Below are 14533 nucleotides of genomic sequence, written 5' to 3'. Positions count from 1 at the left end.
AAGAAAAGAGAACAGGAACATTAACGGGTGGTTATACACAAGCCTGTATCCTCTGGGGATGGGAGGGGATGTTGGAATAATAATTAGATTGATTACAATTTTTTTTTCCTGGCTGCGCCACGTGGCTTGCGGGAGCTCAGTTTCCCAACCAGGGATCAAACTTGTGTCCCCTGCAGTAGAAGCTCAGAGTCTTAACCACTGGACCACCAGGCGAGTCCCTTGATTACGATTTTTAAAGCAGCCGATGTTCACTGAGTTTCTGGTAGGGCCAAGCAGCCTGTCAGGGGCTCCGGACAGTGACGCCAGGGAGTAGGCTCGTTTCATGAGGACACTGAGACCCAGAGAGGAGGACACGCCCAGGTGACCGGGCACCTGGGTCCACACTCGATCGCTTCATTATTCTGGTGTGACAATGGTGGAAACCAGCAGAGAAGCAACTGGGTTCCCAAGCCTGCCACCACTCCTCCAGCTGAACCCCCCCAAGCTGCAAATATCCTCAGACAGGTCGGCACCGGGAAGGCTACGTCTCTCCAGGGAAGAAATTCTGGGCTTAACATCTGCCCCTTTTCAGGTTTTCAGTCTTTGTTGGGGGGAGCAGAAAGTAGGAAATGGGCAAGCGGGACTCCTCGGAAGATGAGGCTGGGCAGTGAGTGGCAGAGGAGGTACGGTGAGACTGATGGAGAGGCTTTCAGGCAAGACTGGCTCCAGGGTGGGGGCCCTCAGAGAAGAGGGAAAGGGAAAAAGGGGATACACCCACATGTGTCTTCAGAATGGACCAAAGCATGCAGGAGTGCCCGGGGGCACACCCTGATCACACACGCGTCTGTGTACACAAGGACCAGGCTGAGACGTGCACACGGGAGGGACTGTCACACAGACACACGTGTGGCTGAGATGCACGCGGACGAGTTTTGCTCTGGGAGGGGGAGGGCGACCTGTGTGCTGATGGCATGGCCTGCGTGTTAAGTCAAGACACATGGGGAGCCTGGACACACACACACACACAGGTTCGTGAAGCAGTGTGACAATAGACACGGTGCACACAGCTCCACAGACAGATGGACTCACAGACAGGGGCAGGGGGCTGCTGCGCTGAGACACAGTTGTAGAAGTGCCCAGCCCCATGGTGGCCCAGGCCGTGTGCTCTGGCCCAAGGTCCCCTTAGCCTGGGTGGACCAACTACCAGTGCCCCATCACATCCTCACTGTCTTGGAGATGCTCACTCCCTGCAGCCCTCTGTGGCTCCCCATTACACTCCCTGTCTATGCCTTTATCTTCTCTGGAGATGCTCACTGCTTCAGACTGGAAACACTCTCCAGCCTTTGCTTTACGCTCCCCTCTACTCCTACCTGTCTGGGCCTCATTACATCCTCACAGGACAAGTCCACTGTTTCCGCTCAGAACACACCTCCCCCTGCCAGCTTCCACGGCTCCCCAGTACCTCAACCGTGCCGTTATACAGCCAGTGCTCAGATGCTGAAGACGGCCTTCCTTCAACACCCTCCACAGCTCCCCATCTCCTCTGCCTGTCTGTCCCCCACTGTGTCGCCAATGCAGGGGCACTGGAGATACCCATCCTCCTCTGGCTTTCCATTACCTGCAACTCTCTGTACCCCATTAGGACCCCACTGCTTGGGTACTGGGGACACTCTGCTGCCACGGCCTCAGCAGCCACCATCACTGTGCATATCTGAGTCAGCTATGGCTCCACTCAGGCACTGAAGAACTTGCCCCCAACACCCACCATAGCTCCCCATTACCCCTGTCAGTCTCCACCTTATCACATCCCCACCGATTCGGCTCCAAAGACACCCTTCTCTCTTCCACGGCTGCACATCAGCTCTGCCTTTCTGTCCTCCTTCAGTCCCCAGGGCTCGGGCCCTGAGATGCTGCCCTCCCCCTCCCACCCTTTGCAGCTCCCACGTCCTCCTGGCCCCCTGCGCTCACCCGATCGCAGCTGCTTGATGCGCCCATTGCTGGCACTGGGGTCCACGGGCAGGAAGTCCTTGAACCAGGTGATCTCGGGGTCAGGGTTACCACTGGCAGCGCAGAGCATCGTGGCCGTCCGCGTCCGCTCCACCACCTTCAGCTGGGGGCCCATGTCGATGTTGGGGAAGCCGGAGGGCAGCTGGTCCTCTGCGGGGAGGGGGGAGCGGGTGATGGGGAAGACAGCAGAGATCCAGTTATTGCACAGCTGTCCCTCCAGGGTGGGGCTTGGGGATGGGCCCTGGGGGCAGCCCTTGCCTGGCTGGGTGATCTCCTGTAGCCTGTTTCCTCTTCTGTCTGTGGGAAACTGTGGTAACTATTGGGAGGATCAGGCTAGACCAGTGTCTCTGATCTGGGCCAATCCTGCACCCAGGGGACACTGGGCCACATCTGGGGATGTCCATGGTTGTCACTCTCGGCATCAAGTGGGTGGGGGCCAGGGATGCTGCTCCACCCCTCACAGTGCCCAGAACGGCCCTGATGTCAGCAGTGCTGAACTTACAGAGCCCTCGGGTTACTTCACAGAAGCCCGAGGGAGCTTTTCAAAACGTAAACGGGGCCGTACCACTCCGTGTCGCACGCTCCGCTGTAGTCTCCTCCACCCTCCAGAGGAACCCAGGCTCCTTGCCTAGCGCTGGCCACCAGTGGCCTCGGCAGCCCCATCTTGGGCCAGCCCCACTCTTCTCAGTCTCTCCATCCAGCCAGGCCAGCCACTTTGGTCCCCCAAAGTCATTAGGCCCCCTCCAGCATCACTCCATGGTGATGCATCCACATCACCTTGGGCAAAGCTCGCAGTCACAAGTTACAAACACCCTGGGAAATCCCCCGGTGGTCCAGAGGTTAAGGCTCTGTGCTTCCACTGCAAGAAGTATGGGTTCCATCCCTGGTTGGGGAACTAAGATCCCACGTGCTGGCGGTGTGGTCAAAAACTAATAATAAAAAGTAAAACCCTCCCATACTCTAGAACATCCAAACATCAAACTCCATAGATCACAATGCATCTGTGTCTCTGCCGTGTCCTTACCACCCCATGTAGGTCCTGGCACACAGTAGGTGCTCAATTAATGAGCAAACAACTCAGCCTCAGTTACTGCCAACCTGTGAGAGGCACGCCTCCTGGCCTCGGTCTCCCTATTCACTGGTGAGCCTCCAGATAAAGGTGGTCGGGGGGGAAAATACCTCTCCCTGGAGACTTGGTCCCCATGTTCTAGTGATGGATAAGAATGTGGTTCTCTTGACACATACACACTACTACATATAAAACAGATAATGAATAAGGACCTACTGGATAGTACAGGGAACGCAATTCAATACTCTATAATGGCCTATATGGGGAAAGAATCTGAAGAAGAGTAGATATATGTATTTGTATAACAGATTCACTTTGCTGGGTTTTAGCGTGCATGCATGTTTAGTCATGTCTGACTCTTCGCAACCCCATGGACTATAGCCCACCAGGCTCTTCCATTCATGGGATTCTCCAGGCAAGAAAATACTGGAATGGGTTGCCATACCCTTCTCAAGGGGATCTTCCCGACCCAGGGGTTTAACCTGTGCCTCCTGTGTTGGCAGGAGAATTCTTTACTGCTGAGCCACCTGAAACTAACACAACCGAGGTGACTAGCCGGGTGGCCTCCGTTCGTGTAATCTGCATGTCGCACCATGGGCTCCATGGCCTGACTCAGCTGGAGCTGGCACCATGGAGGGGGGACGCAGCTTCAGGGCCTCCTGGCAGGTCCCGCCCCCTCCTGTATACTTTGCCCTCCCCCTTTCAGCACCTGGACCCCTGGTACCTTTTCTCTGACCCCTAACACCACAGCTCCAGTCTGGCCTCGCATCCACAATGGACAAAGGGTTCCCTGGGGTGGGGCATACCTCCTCAGCTACAGTTAGAACAGCCACCATCCCCTTGTTATGGGCTGAAAGGCACCCCACCCGCATTCACAGGTTGAAACCCTATGAATAGGCTGAACGGCATCACCGACTCAATGGACGTGGGTTTGAGCAAGCTCCAGGAGTTGGTGAAGGACAGGGAAGCCTGGCATGCTGCAGTCCCTGGGGTCGCCAAGAGTCAGATACCACTTAGCGACTGAACAATAATTCATAGGTTGAAACCCTAACCCCCGGGACCTCAGAATTAGACTATATTTAGAGAGAAGGCATTTACAGAGATCATTAAGTCAAAGGCGGCACTAGTGTGACCCTAATCCAACAGGACTGGTGTCCTCCTAAGAAGAGGAGATTAAAACCCAGGCACACACGGAGCAGAGATCATATAAAGACGGAGGATAAGACGGCTATCTTTGAGCCAAGGAAAGAGGCCTCGGAAGGAACCAACCCTGCTGACACCTTGATCTCGGACCTCCAGCCCAGGACTATAAACAAAAGCATGTGACATAAGCCACCTAGATGGTGGTACTTTGTTAGAGCAGCCCTAGAAAACTAACACAGTCCCCATCCCACCCCGATGAACAAGTGATATAGTCACAAGGGACAAGAAAGTGCATACAGGGCTGATGAGACAGAAGATACAGGCCTTGTTTGTCTGTGGCAGGCAGGAATGTGTGTTGGTCCAGTGGAACCAGGGGTAGGGGTGACTTGGCATCATCCACCTGAGACCCCTGAGCCTGTACACCAAGGAGGAAGGTAGAGGTATTCCCAAGGTGCCAACACTAACAGCAAAAGGCTGGCAACAATCTAAATGTCTGTCAACAAAGCCTTATTAGACACAGGCCGGGCCAGCCACAGGGCAGGTCCCCAAAACAGCAGAAGGAATCACCTTACAGATTCAGAACAAAGTCCAAGATGCACCGCTAGCTGGACGCAGTGAAAGATGTGTAGACCAAGGATTGAAAACTATGGCCCTTGAGCCAAGTCCGGCCCCCTGCTTATTTTTGTTGATAAAGTTTTATTGGCACACAGCCACACCCAGTGGTTTCCTCATCATCCCCAGCCACTGGCCTGAACTGAGAAGTTGCAACAAAGACTCTCTGGCCTGCAGGGTCAAAAATATTTACTCTCTGGCATTTTACAGGAGAAGCTTGCCACTTCCTGGTATAGACAAAGCTGCTATTTGCGTAAAAAGGAAATAACACTCATTTATTTGATTACAGATGCCCAGGAGGGAAACAAGGCATGGTGGGGCTATTGGGGGATGGACAGGGAACTGGGGAAGAGGTAGGCAAGAAGACACCATGTGGGGAGAGGATAGAGACCCAAGTACCTGGAGGGTGCAGGAAGCCAAGACCGGGTGAGGGAGAGGTGAGCAGGGACACCATCACCCCATGTCTGCAGTTAAACAACAGTGCTGTGGTTCCTGTCCAGGCAGGAGTCACTTCATAGAGGAAAACAGCGTGAGTCCCAAATCCTGAGCACTAAGTATGTACCAGGCAAGGTTAGCTAATTTCCTGTATCCGCCTCTGAGAAGGGATCCATTTCACAGAGGGGAAAGCTGAGGTTCAAACACAGGGCACACCTGCCCTGAGTCATACAGTCCGGTCTCAGCGAGGCTGGAATTCGAATCCAGGCTGTGCTAGATCTGGAGGAAGCCGGATGGGGCCAGTGACTGCAGAACCCCCAAGCTGGGCCTGGACTTGCCGGGTCAGAGCGGCTGGATCCTGGCTAAGCTGCTTCACACCCAGTTCGTTCTTCCTGGGCCCAGAGGCCTGGACCACCTCACTGCACGGTCCTCATTGGCTACTGATGACGTCACTGGAAGTTCGGGCCAAGATAACCGGGCCTCAATTCTGGGTGCTCAAAGCTGGTCTAGACATGTTGGAGGCTGGGGCTGCCAGGGTCCCTCTGTGCCGACGTTTCCTGCGTGTGCGCATACGGGTGTGCATGTGCGCTCACCCACACCCCACGTGTGTTCACACGTGAGCACTTCCTGGGTGCGTGCAGCCCCGCGGGGGAGGGGCGTGCGTGCCTGTGGGCGGCAGCCAGCCAGGGTAGGGGGTAGGCTGCGGCCGCCTGACGTTACCAAGAGCTCCTAATTAAACAAAAATGTTCATCGAGTACCACATTGTGCTGGATTCCTCGGAGTTTAATTAAAACAACAGCGTGAGAGGCGTGCGCAGCGTCCACAATCAGATGGCATCGGGGAAAAGAGGTGGGGGGGGGGGGGAGGGATGGGCCCAGCAGCCCAGACCTTCCCGCTCAGCTGGGGGGTCCCTGGGGCTCAAAGGAGGCAGGGGGACAGGCGCTCCAGGTCAAATACTCTGGGCTGAGCGCCCAGCCCAAGCACCACGTCTGTTGAGGCGGCCTGAGAAGAGAGAGATGCTGAGGGCCGAGATGGGGGGCAGGGAGCGGAGATGTGTCTTTCCCAGACTCCCAGAGACTGGGCAGTTAATAGATTCACAGCGTGTCCTTTTAACTCTCTGAGCGCTTACAATGGAGGCTGGCACCGGGGGGGGGGGGGGGGGGGGGGGCAGCGGTTTGTGTACAGCGGGAGGCGCGCTGTTCCGTCTGTGCCCGGGGAAAGGTCAGGGCAAAAATATCTACTGGGAAGAGGCAGGGCGGGCTGGGGCAGGCGGACTCCTCCCCTCCCCTCCTCCTTCCTCCATCCCCTAGCAGGACCAGCTCCAGGCCCCACACACAATGAAACTATGGGGCCCCTTGTTTGAAAATTACTAGGAATTTCCAGGCAGTAACAGATGAGGGCGGGCACACACCAGGGTCTGGGATCAAGTGGCCCTGTGGCCAACATGAAGGCTCCTCCCGGGGCTCCAAGCTGCTAGGGAGGACACTGTGTGACTCCCAACCTGGGAGCCACATGTGGGGACCACCTGCCCCCAATGGCTGGCTTTGACTTGTACTTTTTTTTCCTTTGGGCCACGTTGCTTACTAGGATCTTAGTTCCCTGACCAGGAATCGAACCTGTGCCCCCTACAGCTGAAGTGCAAAGTCTTAACCACCAGACTGCCAGGGAAATCCCGGGTGGCTTACACTTAGAGATCAGAGAGTGTTAGGGTGGCGCTGCAGCCAACAGGCAGAACCCACCCCACAGCTGCACAATGGCTGATGGTAGCTGTCCTGTCACAACCAGAACAGCAACGATGGCAATAATACCAGATGGGTAGCACCAACCAAATGTTTGTTCCCCACACGGCACCCTGTTGGTCCCTGACTTGTTTTGTCTACTTCTGTGGTTCATGTAACAATCCCTTGTGGTGAACATCATCATTATTCCACTTTGGAGGTGAGGGAACTGCAGCTCAGAGAGGTTCATTAACTTGCCCAAGGTCACGAAGCTACAGAATGGCAGTGCCAGGATGTGAACCCAAGTTGCAGGCCCCTGCGTTAAATTAATCACCTTGCAAGGGAGAAGGCAGTCAGGAGCAGCTGGTGGGCAGGTGGGAGGCGGGTTTGCGGCAAGACTGTCTGAATGATGCTGTATTACAATAAGGAAGCCATTTCCTGGTGCCCCAGTCCACCGAGGCCAGCAGGCAGTCCACAGGAAGGATCCATGGGAATGTGTGGGGAGGTGTGGCTAGCTGCTTCTGCCTAGCCAGCTGCTATTTCTCCTCTGTTTCTTTGGGGAGACCACCCCTTATTGACCCTGTCTACATGGGCTGACCCACCCTTGACTTCAGGGAAAACTCTGCCAATCAGAGTATTTCTTCCTCCAACCACAGTGACAAGCTCAGGGATGGTCATCTGACCCAAGGTGGGTCAATGAACAGTCCTGGGTCACTTAGTCGTCTCTTTTGTGTACAGGTCCCAGAGTCTGGAGCTAATGGGGAGATCTCACTGAGAATACAGTTGATGGGGAAGAGAACACCCAGAGTCAGAAGATGAACCCTGAGGACATGGTATGAGTTCCTGGATCCAGCTGAACCTGAAGCTGTATAATCCACAAACATTTTAATTACATGAACAAATGAATTCTCAGTTTGAGTTGGATGCACCTTTTGTACTAATCCCTTAACAGGCTGCTCTTCTTTTCTGCAAAGACTCAATAAATTACTACCAGAAGGCTTTAACACCCTGTGGTATTATGGGCTACAAAAAGGAGATCAAAGTCCCCCACAAGTGAAAATCCAAAGTAAGACTTTCATGGATCCCTTTGGTATCTGTCCCCAAAACCAGGCCTGAGGGCCTCCTCCACACACCCTGGGGAACCCAATACCTCGGAGGACAGTGAGCTTGGCGTGGACGGTGATCTCCCCGACTGAGTTCTGGGCCACACACTCATACACATTCTCATCTCGGGGTGTCCGGAGTGGCTGGATCCTCAGCACAGCCCCTGCACTCCCATCAAACTCGATCGTCTGTTGTGGGGAGGGGAGAAAGGTCAGGGTGAGGCTGGAGTCCCAGGGGTGACCAGGAGAGGACCTGGGGGCTATACACACGTTTGTGTGTAGGCCCTGTATAGATACTGGAGGCAGAAAACTGGGTCTGTACGAATAAAGGGTATTGTGCATACATGGGTTCGTGATACACGCACGTAAGTCTGGGGATAGGCATGCAAAGGCATGCTGGATGTGGAAATGTGTATGTCTGACCATGGACATGGGCACAGGGTTGCAAATTCCCTTCTGTGAGATAAAGGTCCAGAGAGGCAGAGCATTGCTTGAGGCCACACAGCACAAAGGTGGCAGAATAAGTGAGCCTGGCATGGCCCTCATGGAGCACGTGTCAGGGTGCACCTGCCAGGGAGGTGGTGGAAGAAGAGAAGGGTCCCAGATGGGGAGGGAGCCAGCTCCATGTGGGAATGTTCCTGGGACGGCTTCTGTTCCTGAGCGGCCATGGCCCCATGGCGGTGGGTGTGGTGGGGTGCGGGGGTGGGAGGGGGCTGGCCCCAGGCTGTCTCCCCTCCCTTCCCTGGCCACTCACCTCAAAGCGCTGTGAATTGACCTTCTTGCCCTTCTTGTTCCAGGTCACCCGTGGCTTGGGATCACCCGTGGCCTGACACACAAAGGAGGCCACGCCCCCTGACACTCCGATCTGGTCCTTGGGTTCTTTGATGAACCTGGGGGGCTCTGGGGAGAGAGAGGAAGAGGAGCTCTGGTGGGCCTGGGCATGTGATCAGGACCCCACAGTGCCAGGTAAACATGCCCTCCAGCCCGCCTGGCCACAGAGGTACCACGTGGGCCCAACACGAGGGCTGCAGGGGAGGAAGGAGAGATGGTGCCACTGTTCACCCTCCATGGGGACCCCGGGGCCTGCCCAGCACCCCACCTCCCACACACACTCACACACAGACACAGCCTCATGTGTGCATACCCACTCAGATGTAGTGCCATAAAGGAAGGTGGGAGGGGAGACCCCTGAGACTCTAGGGTTCCCAAATTCAGCCCTCAGTAGTGACCAGCCAAACCCTGGAGGGTCCTTGGTCCTAAAATGGCTTGGGAAGAGATAACTTGGTCTAATCCCCCAGTGGCACACATGGGGAAACTGAGGCACTGAACAGGGAAGCGGGGGGGTGGGGGGGTGACCAAGGGACCTGAGGTCAGAACCAGCGCTCGAACCCAAGACCCCAGCCTCTTCATCCATGGGAGGTGTCCAAACACCCTGGTTGGGGAACTAGTATCCCACAAGCTGTGCAGTGTAGCCCCCCTCAAAAAAAAAATTCTTCTGCCAGCGCTGGGTGGGCAGAGCCACCATAATCCTTATTTCACACACAGGAAAAGTGAAGCAAGCCAACTGTCTGGACACACAGCCAGCCAGGGGCTGAGCAGGGATTTGAATGGGGCTAGGTCCTGTGCCCACATCCTCTGTCCCTCATGATGATGTGATGTGCTAAAATCTCCCCAGGTAAGTCTCAAGTGGGAGTTAGGATGTCTTTTACACCTAGACAGCTTCAAGTCTGGACCTCAGTCAGGCTTTTGCACCTGGTGAGAGCTCATTAACATTGTTCTCTTTTTTTATGGACTTTTCACAGTAACCTTTGAATCGCCCAAAGGTATCCTGGATTTCCAGCCACAGTAAAGCTACAAGATATCCCATAAAATGAATTCAGCTGTTTCTGAGAGTTTTGCCAACAGACTTAAGGGCTGCAACGTGCTTAGAAAGTCCTGAAGGAAACAACTCATGTATCCAACAAAAGGGAATTATTAAATGAATACAGCTACACATGAAGTGGAATACTACGCAGCTGTAAAAAGGGACAAGGATACTTCTGTAATGAGCTACTAGGGAAGGAACGTAAGATACCACACAAAATGGACCAAAAATGCAGGGTAAAATGTGTAGTGAGTGTTATTTGTGTGATGAGAAAACTGAAAATGGGTAAAGTGTGTGTGTAAGTGTGTGTGTGTGTACAGAAACACCACCTGCCTCTCAGAGGAGACAGCAGGTAGCCAGACTCAGGGGAAGGGAGGCTTCACAGCCTGGTACCTTCTTTAGACTGAGAACTATTTGCAGATAAATTGCAATTATTATTTCTGTAAGGTTTGGCTAGAAAGGTGAGTAGATTGAAGAAATATATTAAGTAAAAGTTTGGGATCTGAGGCACAGAGGATGAACAACTCCAGCTTAAGCAACAAGTAGGCCTCATAGTTTCACGTAGAAAGTTTTGGCTACTCAGGAGTGCCGAGAAGTTCAAGAAGACCTCAGGTTCCAAATCTGGGTGCCACAACCCCAATTTCTACCATCTGTGACTCAGGCCGGGCCTTGAACAAAATACAGAGTCCCTATTCCCGTGGCTTGACTGGCCTCACCTCCCTCGTTTCAGGCTGTGTTCCCACTGATATGACTCTGTGAGTCTACACTGGCCATCTCTCTGGAAAATCAGTAGACCCACTGTGTGCAGGCATGTGGGGCCTCCTTCAGCTCCTGTGTAGTCCACTGCAGAGGTGACTGTTCATCCCATTACAGAGAGGACTGTGCAGCTTGAGAGAGGTTAATGAGCTTGTGCGAGTTCACACAGCTCAGATGTGTCAGCACCGGGGTTTGAACCTGGGTCTCCCTGACCCTACGCCCGCATCTTCTGCTCCTCTCACCCCCCAGGCCCAGAGCCTGACTGACATGTTTTTGCTGCTCCCTGCTAAGCAGCCCTGGGCTGGGCCTGCCCCTCCTCCTGGAACGGCGACTGGGGCCATATGCGTCCCCAGCCAAGGTCAGGGGGGGAAAGTCACTGCAGTTGGGTCAGGAATCTTGCTTCTGGGAAAAACCCTCCCTCGGGAGCTGCTGGAAGGAAGGGCAGAAGCCAGCTGCAAGGAGGGAAAAGCATCCAGCTGCCTGTTTACCACTCAGGGCCAGGGACACACCCCGAGGACCCTCCAATCCAGGGAAGGAGACCCGATGTGAGCCTGCACTATCCTTCCTCCTCCTTGCATCTGGCAGCTTCAACCTCTGCTCGGCCAGCACCTCCCCCAGGGAGCCTTCTTGGATTACCACTGGCTGGGTCAGGACCGCCTCTGTCCCCATCCTTCCCTGGGTGCCCCCCTCCATCACAGCCCTGATCACACTGGGCTGAAATACTTGGTTCCAGGCCACCTGGCAGGGTGGGTGTGAAATGAACCCCACTCCCAGGGACTCCCTCACCTCGCCTCTCTGAACCCAGTGACACTTGAAAAACTGGGGCTTTGAACCCTGTGCAGGCATGTGTGCTAAGCTGCTTCAGTCATGTCTGACTCCTTGCAACCCCATGGACTGTAGCCCACCAGGCTCCTCCGTCCATGGGATTCTCCAGGCAAGAATACTAGAGTGGGTTGCCATGCCCTCCTCCAGGGGACCTTCCCCATTCAGGGATCAAACCCACATCTCCTACGTCTTCTGCATTGACAGGTGGGTGCTTTACCATTAACGCCACCTGGGAAGCACTTGAACCCTGATGTTTGCCAAATACTGAGTAATGAAGCTGCCCACTCGCTCCCTGGCTCCCCCTCTCTTCAGGGCAGACGCGCCTCAGCCTACGTCCAGGCAGCTCTGGGAGTCCAGCCAGCCCAGAAAAGCTTTCTCCGCCTGCTGCATCTCCCATTAGACTAATTCTTGTGGGTGCGTAAAGTCTCTTATTTGGACAAGCCTCCCCTCCTCTTCTTGGCAAAGAGGCTCCAGACACAAGAAAGACGCTGGGGTATAGCTGCAGCTTCTGGCAAGCAAGCGTTCCTTTTGTGCTGGGCCTGTTCTCACACCAGCTCTATTCCGAGGCTCAGAGAGGGTGACTGAATGGCCCCTGCTCACCCAGCTTGTGATGGGCAAGAGCTAAGATTCCAACCTGGTTCCATTTGGTTCCCAAAGCCTTGCACACTGTACACTGGATACCCAGGGTTGTGGGTTTTTGGTGACAGACAGCACCCTGGGTGTTCCCATTTCTTAGATGAAGAGACTGAGGTTCAGAGTGGTGATGCCAACAGCACAGGGAGGTTGGGAAGGGCTTGGCTCGATTTCTGTTTTTCCATTTCAGATTCTGCAGAGGAAAGTCTGGTGCCAGAGGTAGAGGGCCACCTGCCCTCCCATCCCTCCCAATCAAGTCTGGGCCAGCCACACAGCGTCCTGGGAAGGTCCCACAGGACCAAGAGCTGTTTCTGGGGCAGAAACCGCTCCTCTTGGTGCTGGTGGTGGACATCCCAGCTGCCTGGCTGGGCTCTCTCCCGCTGACAGCCCCCACCCAAGTGGCTCCCTGAGGACCTGGGCTACTCCTTAAAGCTGGCAATGCCAATCATAGTGCCCACCCAGGTGTCAGGGCTCCTGCTAAACAGACCACCTCTTGGGGTCAAGATGCCCCAGCTTTGGAGATGGAGACCTGGGTTTGAGTCTAGGCCACTACCAATACCTATAGGGATATAGAAATAACAACTGCAGGGACTTCTCTGGGGGTCCAGTGGTTAAGACTCCACACTTTCAGTGCGGGCGGCATGGGTTCGATCCTCAGTCAGGGAACTAAGATCCCACGAGCTGCATGGCCAAATAAATAAATATAAATAATCAGTAAGTGCAGGACTCACTGAGGGAGCACCCACTGAAGTAGCTTGGCTACCTGCCTGGTGCTGATACCCTGGGTCGCTCTCCCTGCGTGGTTCGCCCTCTGCTCTGGTTCCCTCACCCCACCTCCATCTGTTCTCCCTTGGCAGCCAGAGGGGACCTGTGAGTATCTGAGTCAGATCTTGCTCATTCATTCTGCCCATGGCCCTCTGGGTCTCCCATCTCCCAGGGAACAAAAACCCGTGTCTTCCAGTAGCCCACAAGACCCTGCACAACCTGCTGTACCCCCTCCTTGCTCTCCCCTTCACTCACTCTGCTCCAGACACACAGGCCTCCTTACTTCCTCCAACATGCCAGGCAGGGTCCTACCCCAGGGCCTTTGCACAGGCTATGCCCTCTGCTCAGGACACTTTCCACACTCTCCCAACATGAATGGGGCACTCTCCTCAGCTCCTTTAGGACTCTGTTCAGATGCCATTTTCTTGGTGCAGCATAAAACCCTCTCAACCCATTTAAAATGCAGCCCCCAACCCTCCACTCACAAGCTCATCTCCCTTTCTGTTTGTCTCGCTCCTAGGCGTGTCTATCATCCTGCACACTTGGGGTCTCTCCCTCATGAGATGATCAGCTCCAAAAGGGGGTGGGATATCTGGTTTGTCCCCAGGTCTAAACCAGTGCCTGGCACACAGCAGGTGCTTATTAAAAACCCACCAAATGAATAAGAGCACAGAAGCAGCCATAGTCCAACAACAGAGCTAGGATTTGAACCCGGGTCAGGAGAGTCTCCAGACTGTGATTTCCACCCCTCTCCTCACCATAAACACTCTGTGGCCTCACTTTCCTCATCTGTAAATGGGAAGAATCTCAGCTCCATCCTGCCTGAGGCTGGTAACTGTCAGTGGCAAGATGTCAAAGTCACAGATTTATGACTTATTCCACTAGTGTATGTTAAATTAGTGGTTCTCATGTGGGGGTGCCATCAAGAAGATGGGGCCAGGGGTGCTCCATATCCCACAGTGCCCAGGACACCCTGCCCCCAGAGAATGCTCTGGCCCCGATGTAAGCAGTACCAAGGGCAAGGGAGACCCTGAATTAACTAAAAATGCTCAGCACCCTCAGCCTGCCATTCCCACTATGAGGAATATAGCCCAGAAGACACAGGCCCTAGAAGGTGACTGGCCAGATCATGGCCCAGTTATGTGTGGCCGCTGACCCAGGGGCAATGTGGGGTGACGGGTAGGAACCTGGGCTTTGGCACCAGGCAGTCAGGCTGCTTCCTGGCTGTAATGTAAACTCACTGTGCCTCAGCTTCCCCATGTGTACAATGGGGATGGGGAAAACAGCATCCATCTCATTAGATGGTAGTGGTTGATCTGAATGGGTTAGGCATTTATTGTAAAACAATATGAAAACAAGAAAAAGCACAAATGTACAAAGCAGGTGTGTATGTCTCCGGTGTTCTCACCCAGGAACAATAATTATCATGCTCACGATAACCCAGGATTGTAGGCCTTCTATGTGTAGGCAGCATGCAGGGGTTATGGCATGTCCATGTCCTGGGAATGCTGGGAGGTGGATGATGCTGAGTCTCATTCAATCATGGTGGAAACAGCCACTGAGAGAGACTGACTCATTGGCCCAAGGTCATACAGCAGACTGACAGCAAAGTCAGGATTCAAAT

General features: G+C 54.3%; 1 protein-coding gene across 11 annotated transcripts in view; it reads right to left on the bottom strand.

The window, feature by feature from the left end:
- Positions 1-14533, bottom strand: part of PTPRS (protein tyrosine phosphatase receptor type S) — a 109385-nt gene that overhangs the window by 49177 nt on the left and 45675 nt on the right. For all 11 annotated transcript variants that reach the window (XM_043911871.1, XM_043911870.1, XM_043911874.1 and 8 more), the window contains exons 3-5: positions 8821-8966; positions 8114-8255; positions 1948-2136 (exon numbers count right to left, since the gene is read on the bottom strand). In XM_043911871.1, coding sequence (XP_043767806.1) covers positions 1948-2136; positions 8114-8255; positions 8821-8966 — 477 coding nt within the window. The remainder of the gene's footprint in view (positions 1-1947; positions 2137-8113; positions 8256-8820; positions 8967-14533) is intronic.

This window comes from Cervus elaphus, chromosome 9 (genome assembly GCF_910594005.1).
Source record: "Cervus elaphus chromosome 9, mCerEla1.1, whole genome shotgun sequence".
Taxonomy (NCBI): Eukaryota; Metazoa; Chordata; class Mammalia; order Artiodactyla; family Cervidae; genus Cervus; species Cervus elaphus.
The sequence above is the reverse complement of the archived record's forward strand: the minus strand, read 5'-3'. Positions and strand labels throughout refer to the sequence as shown.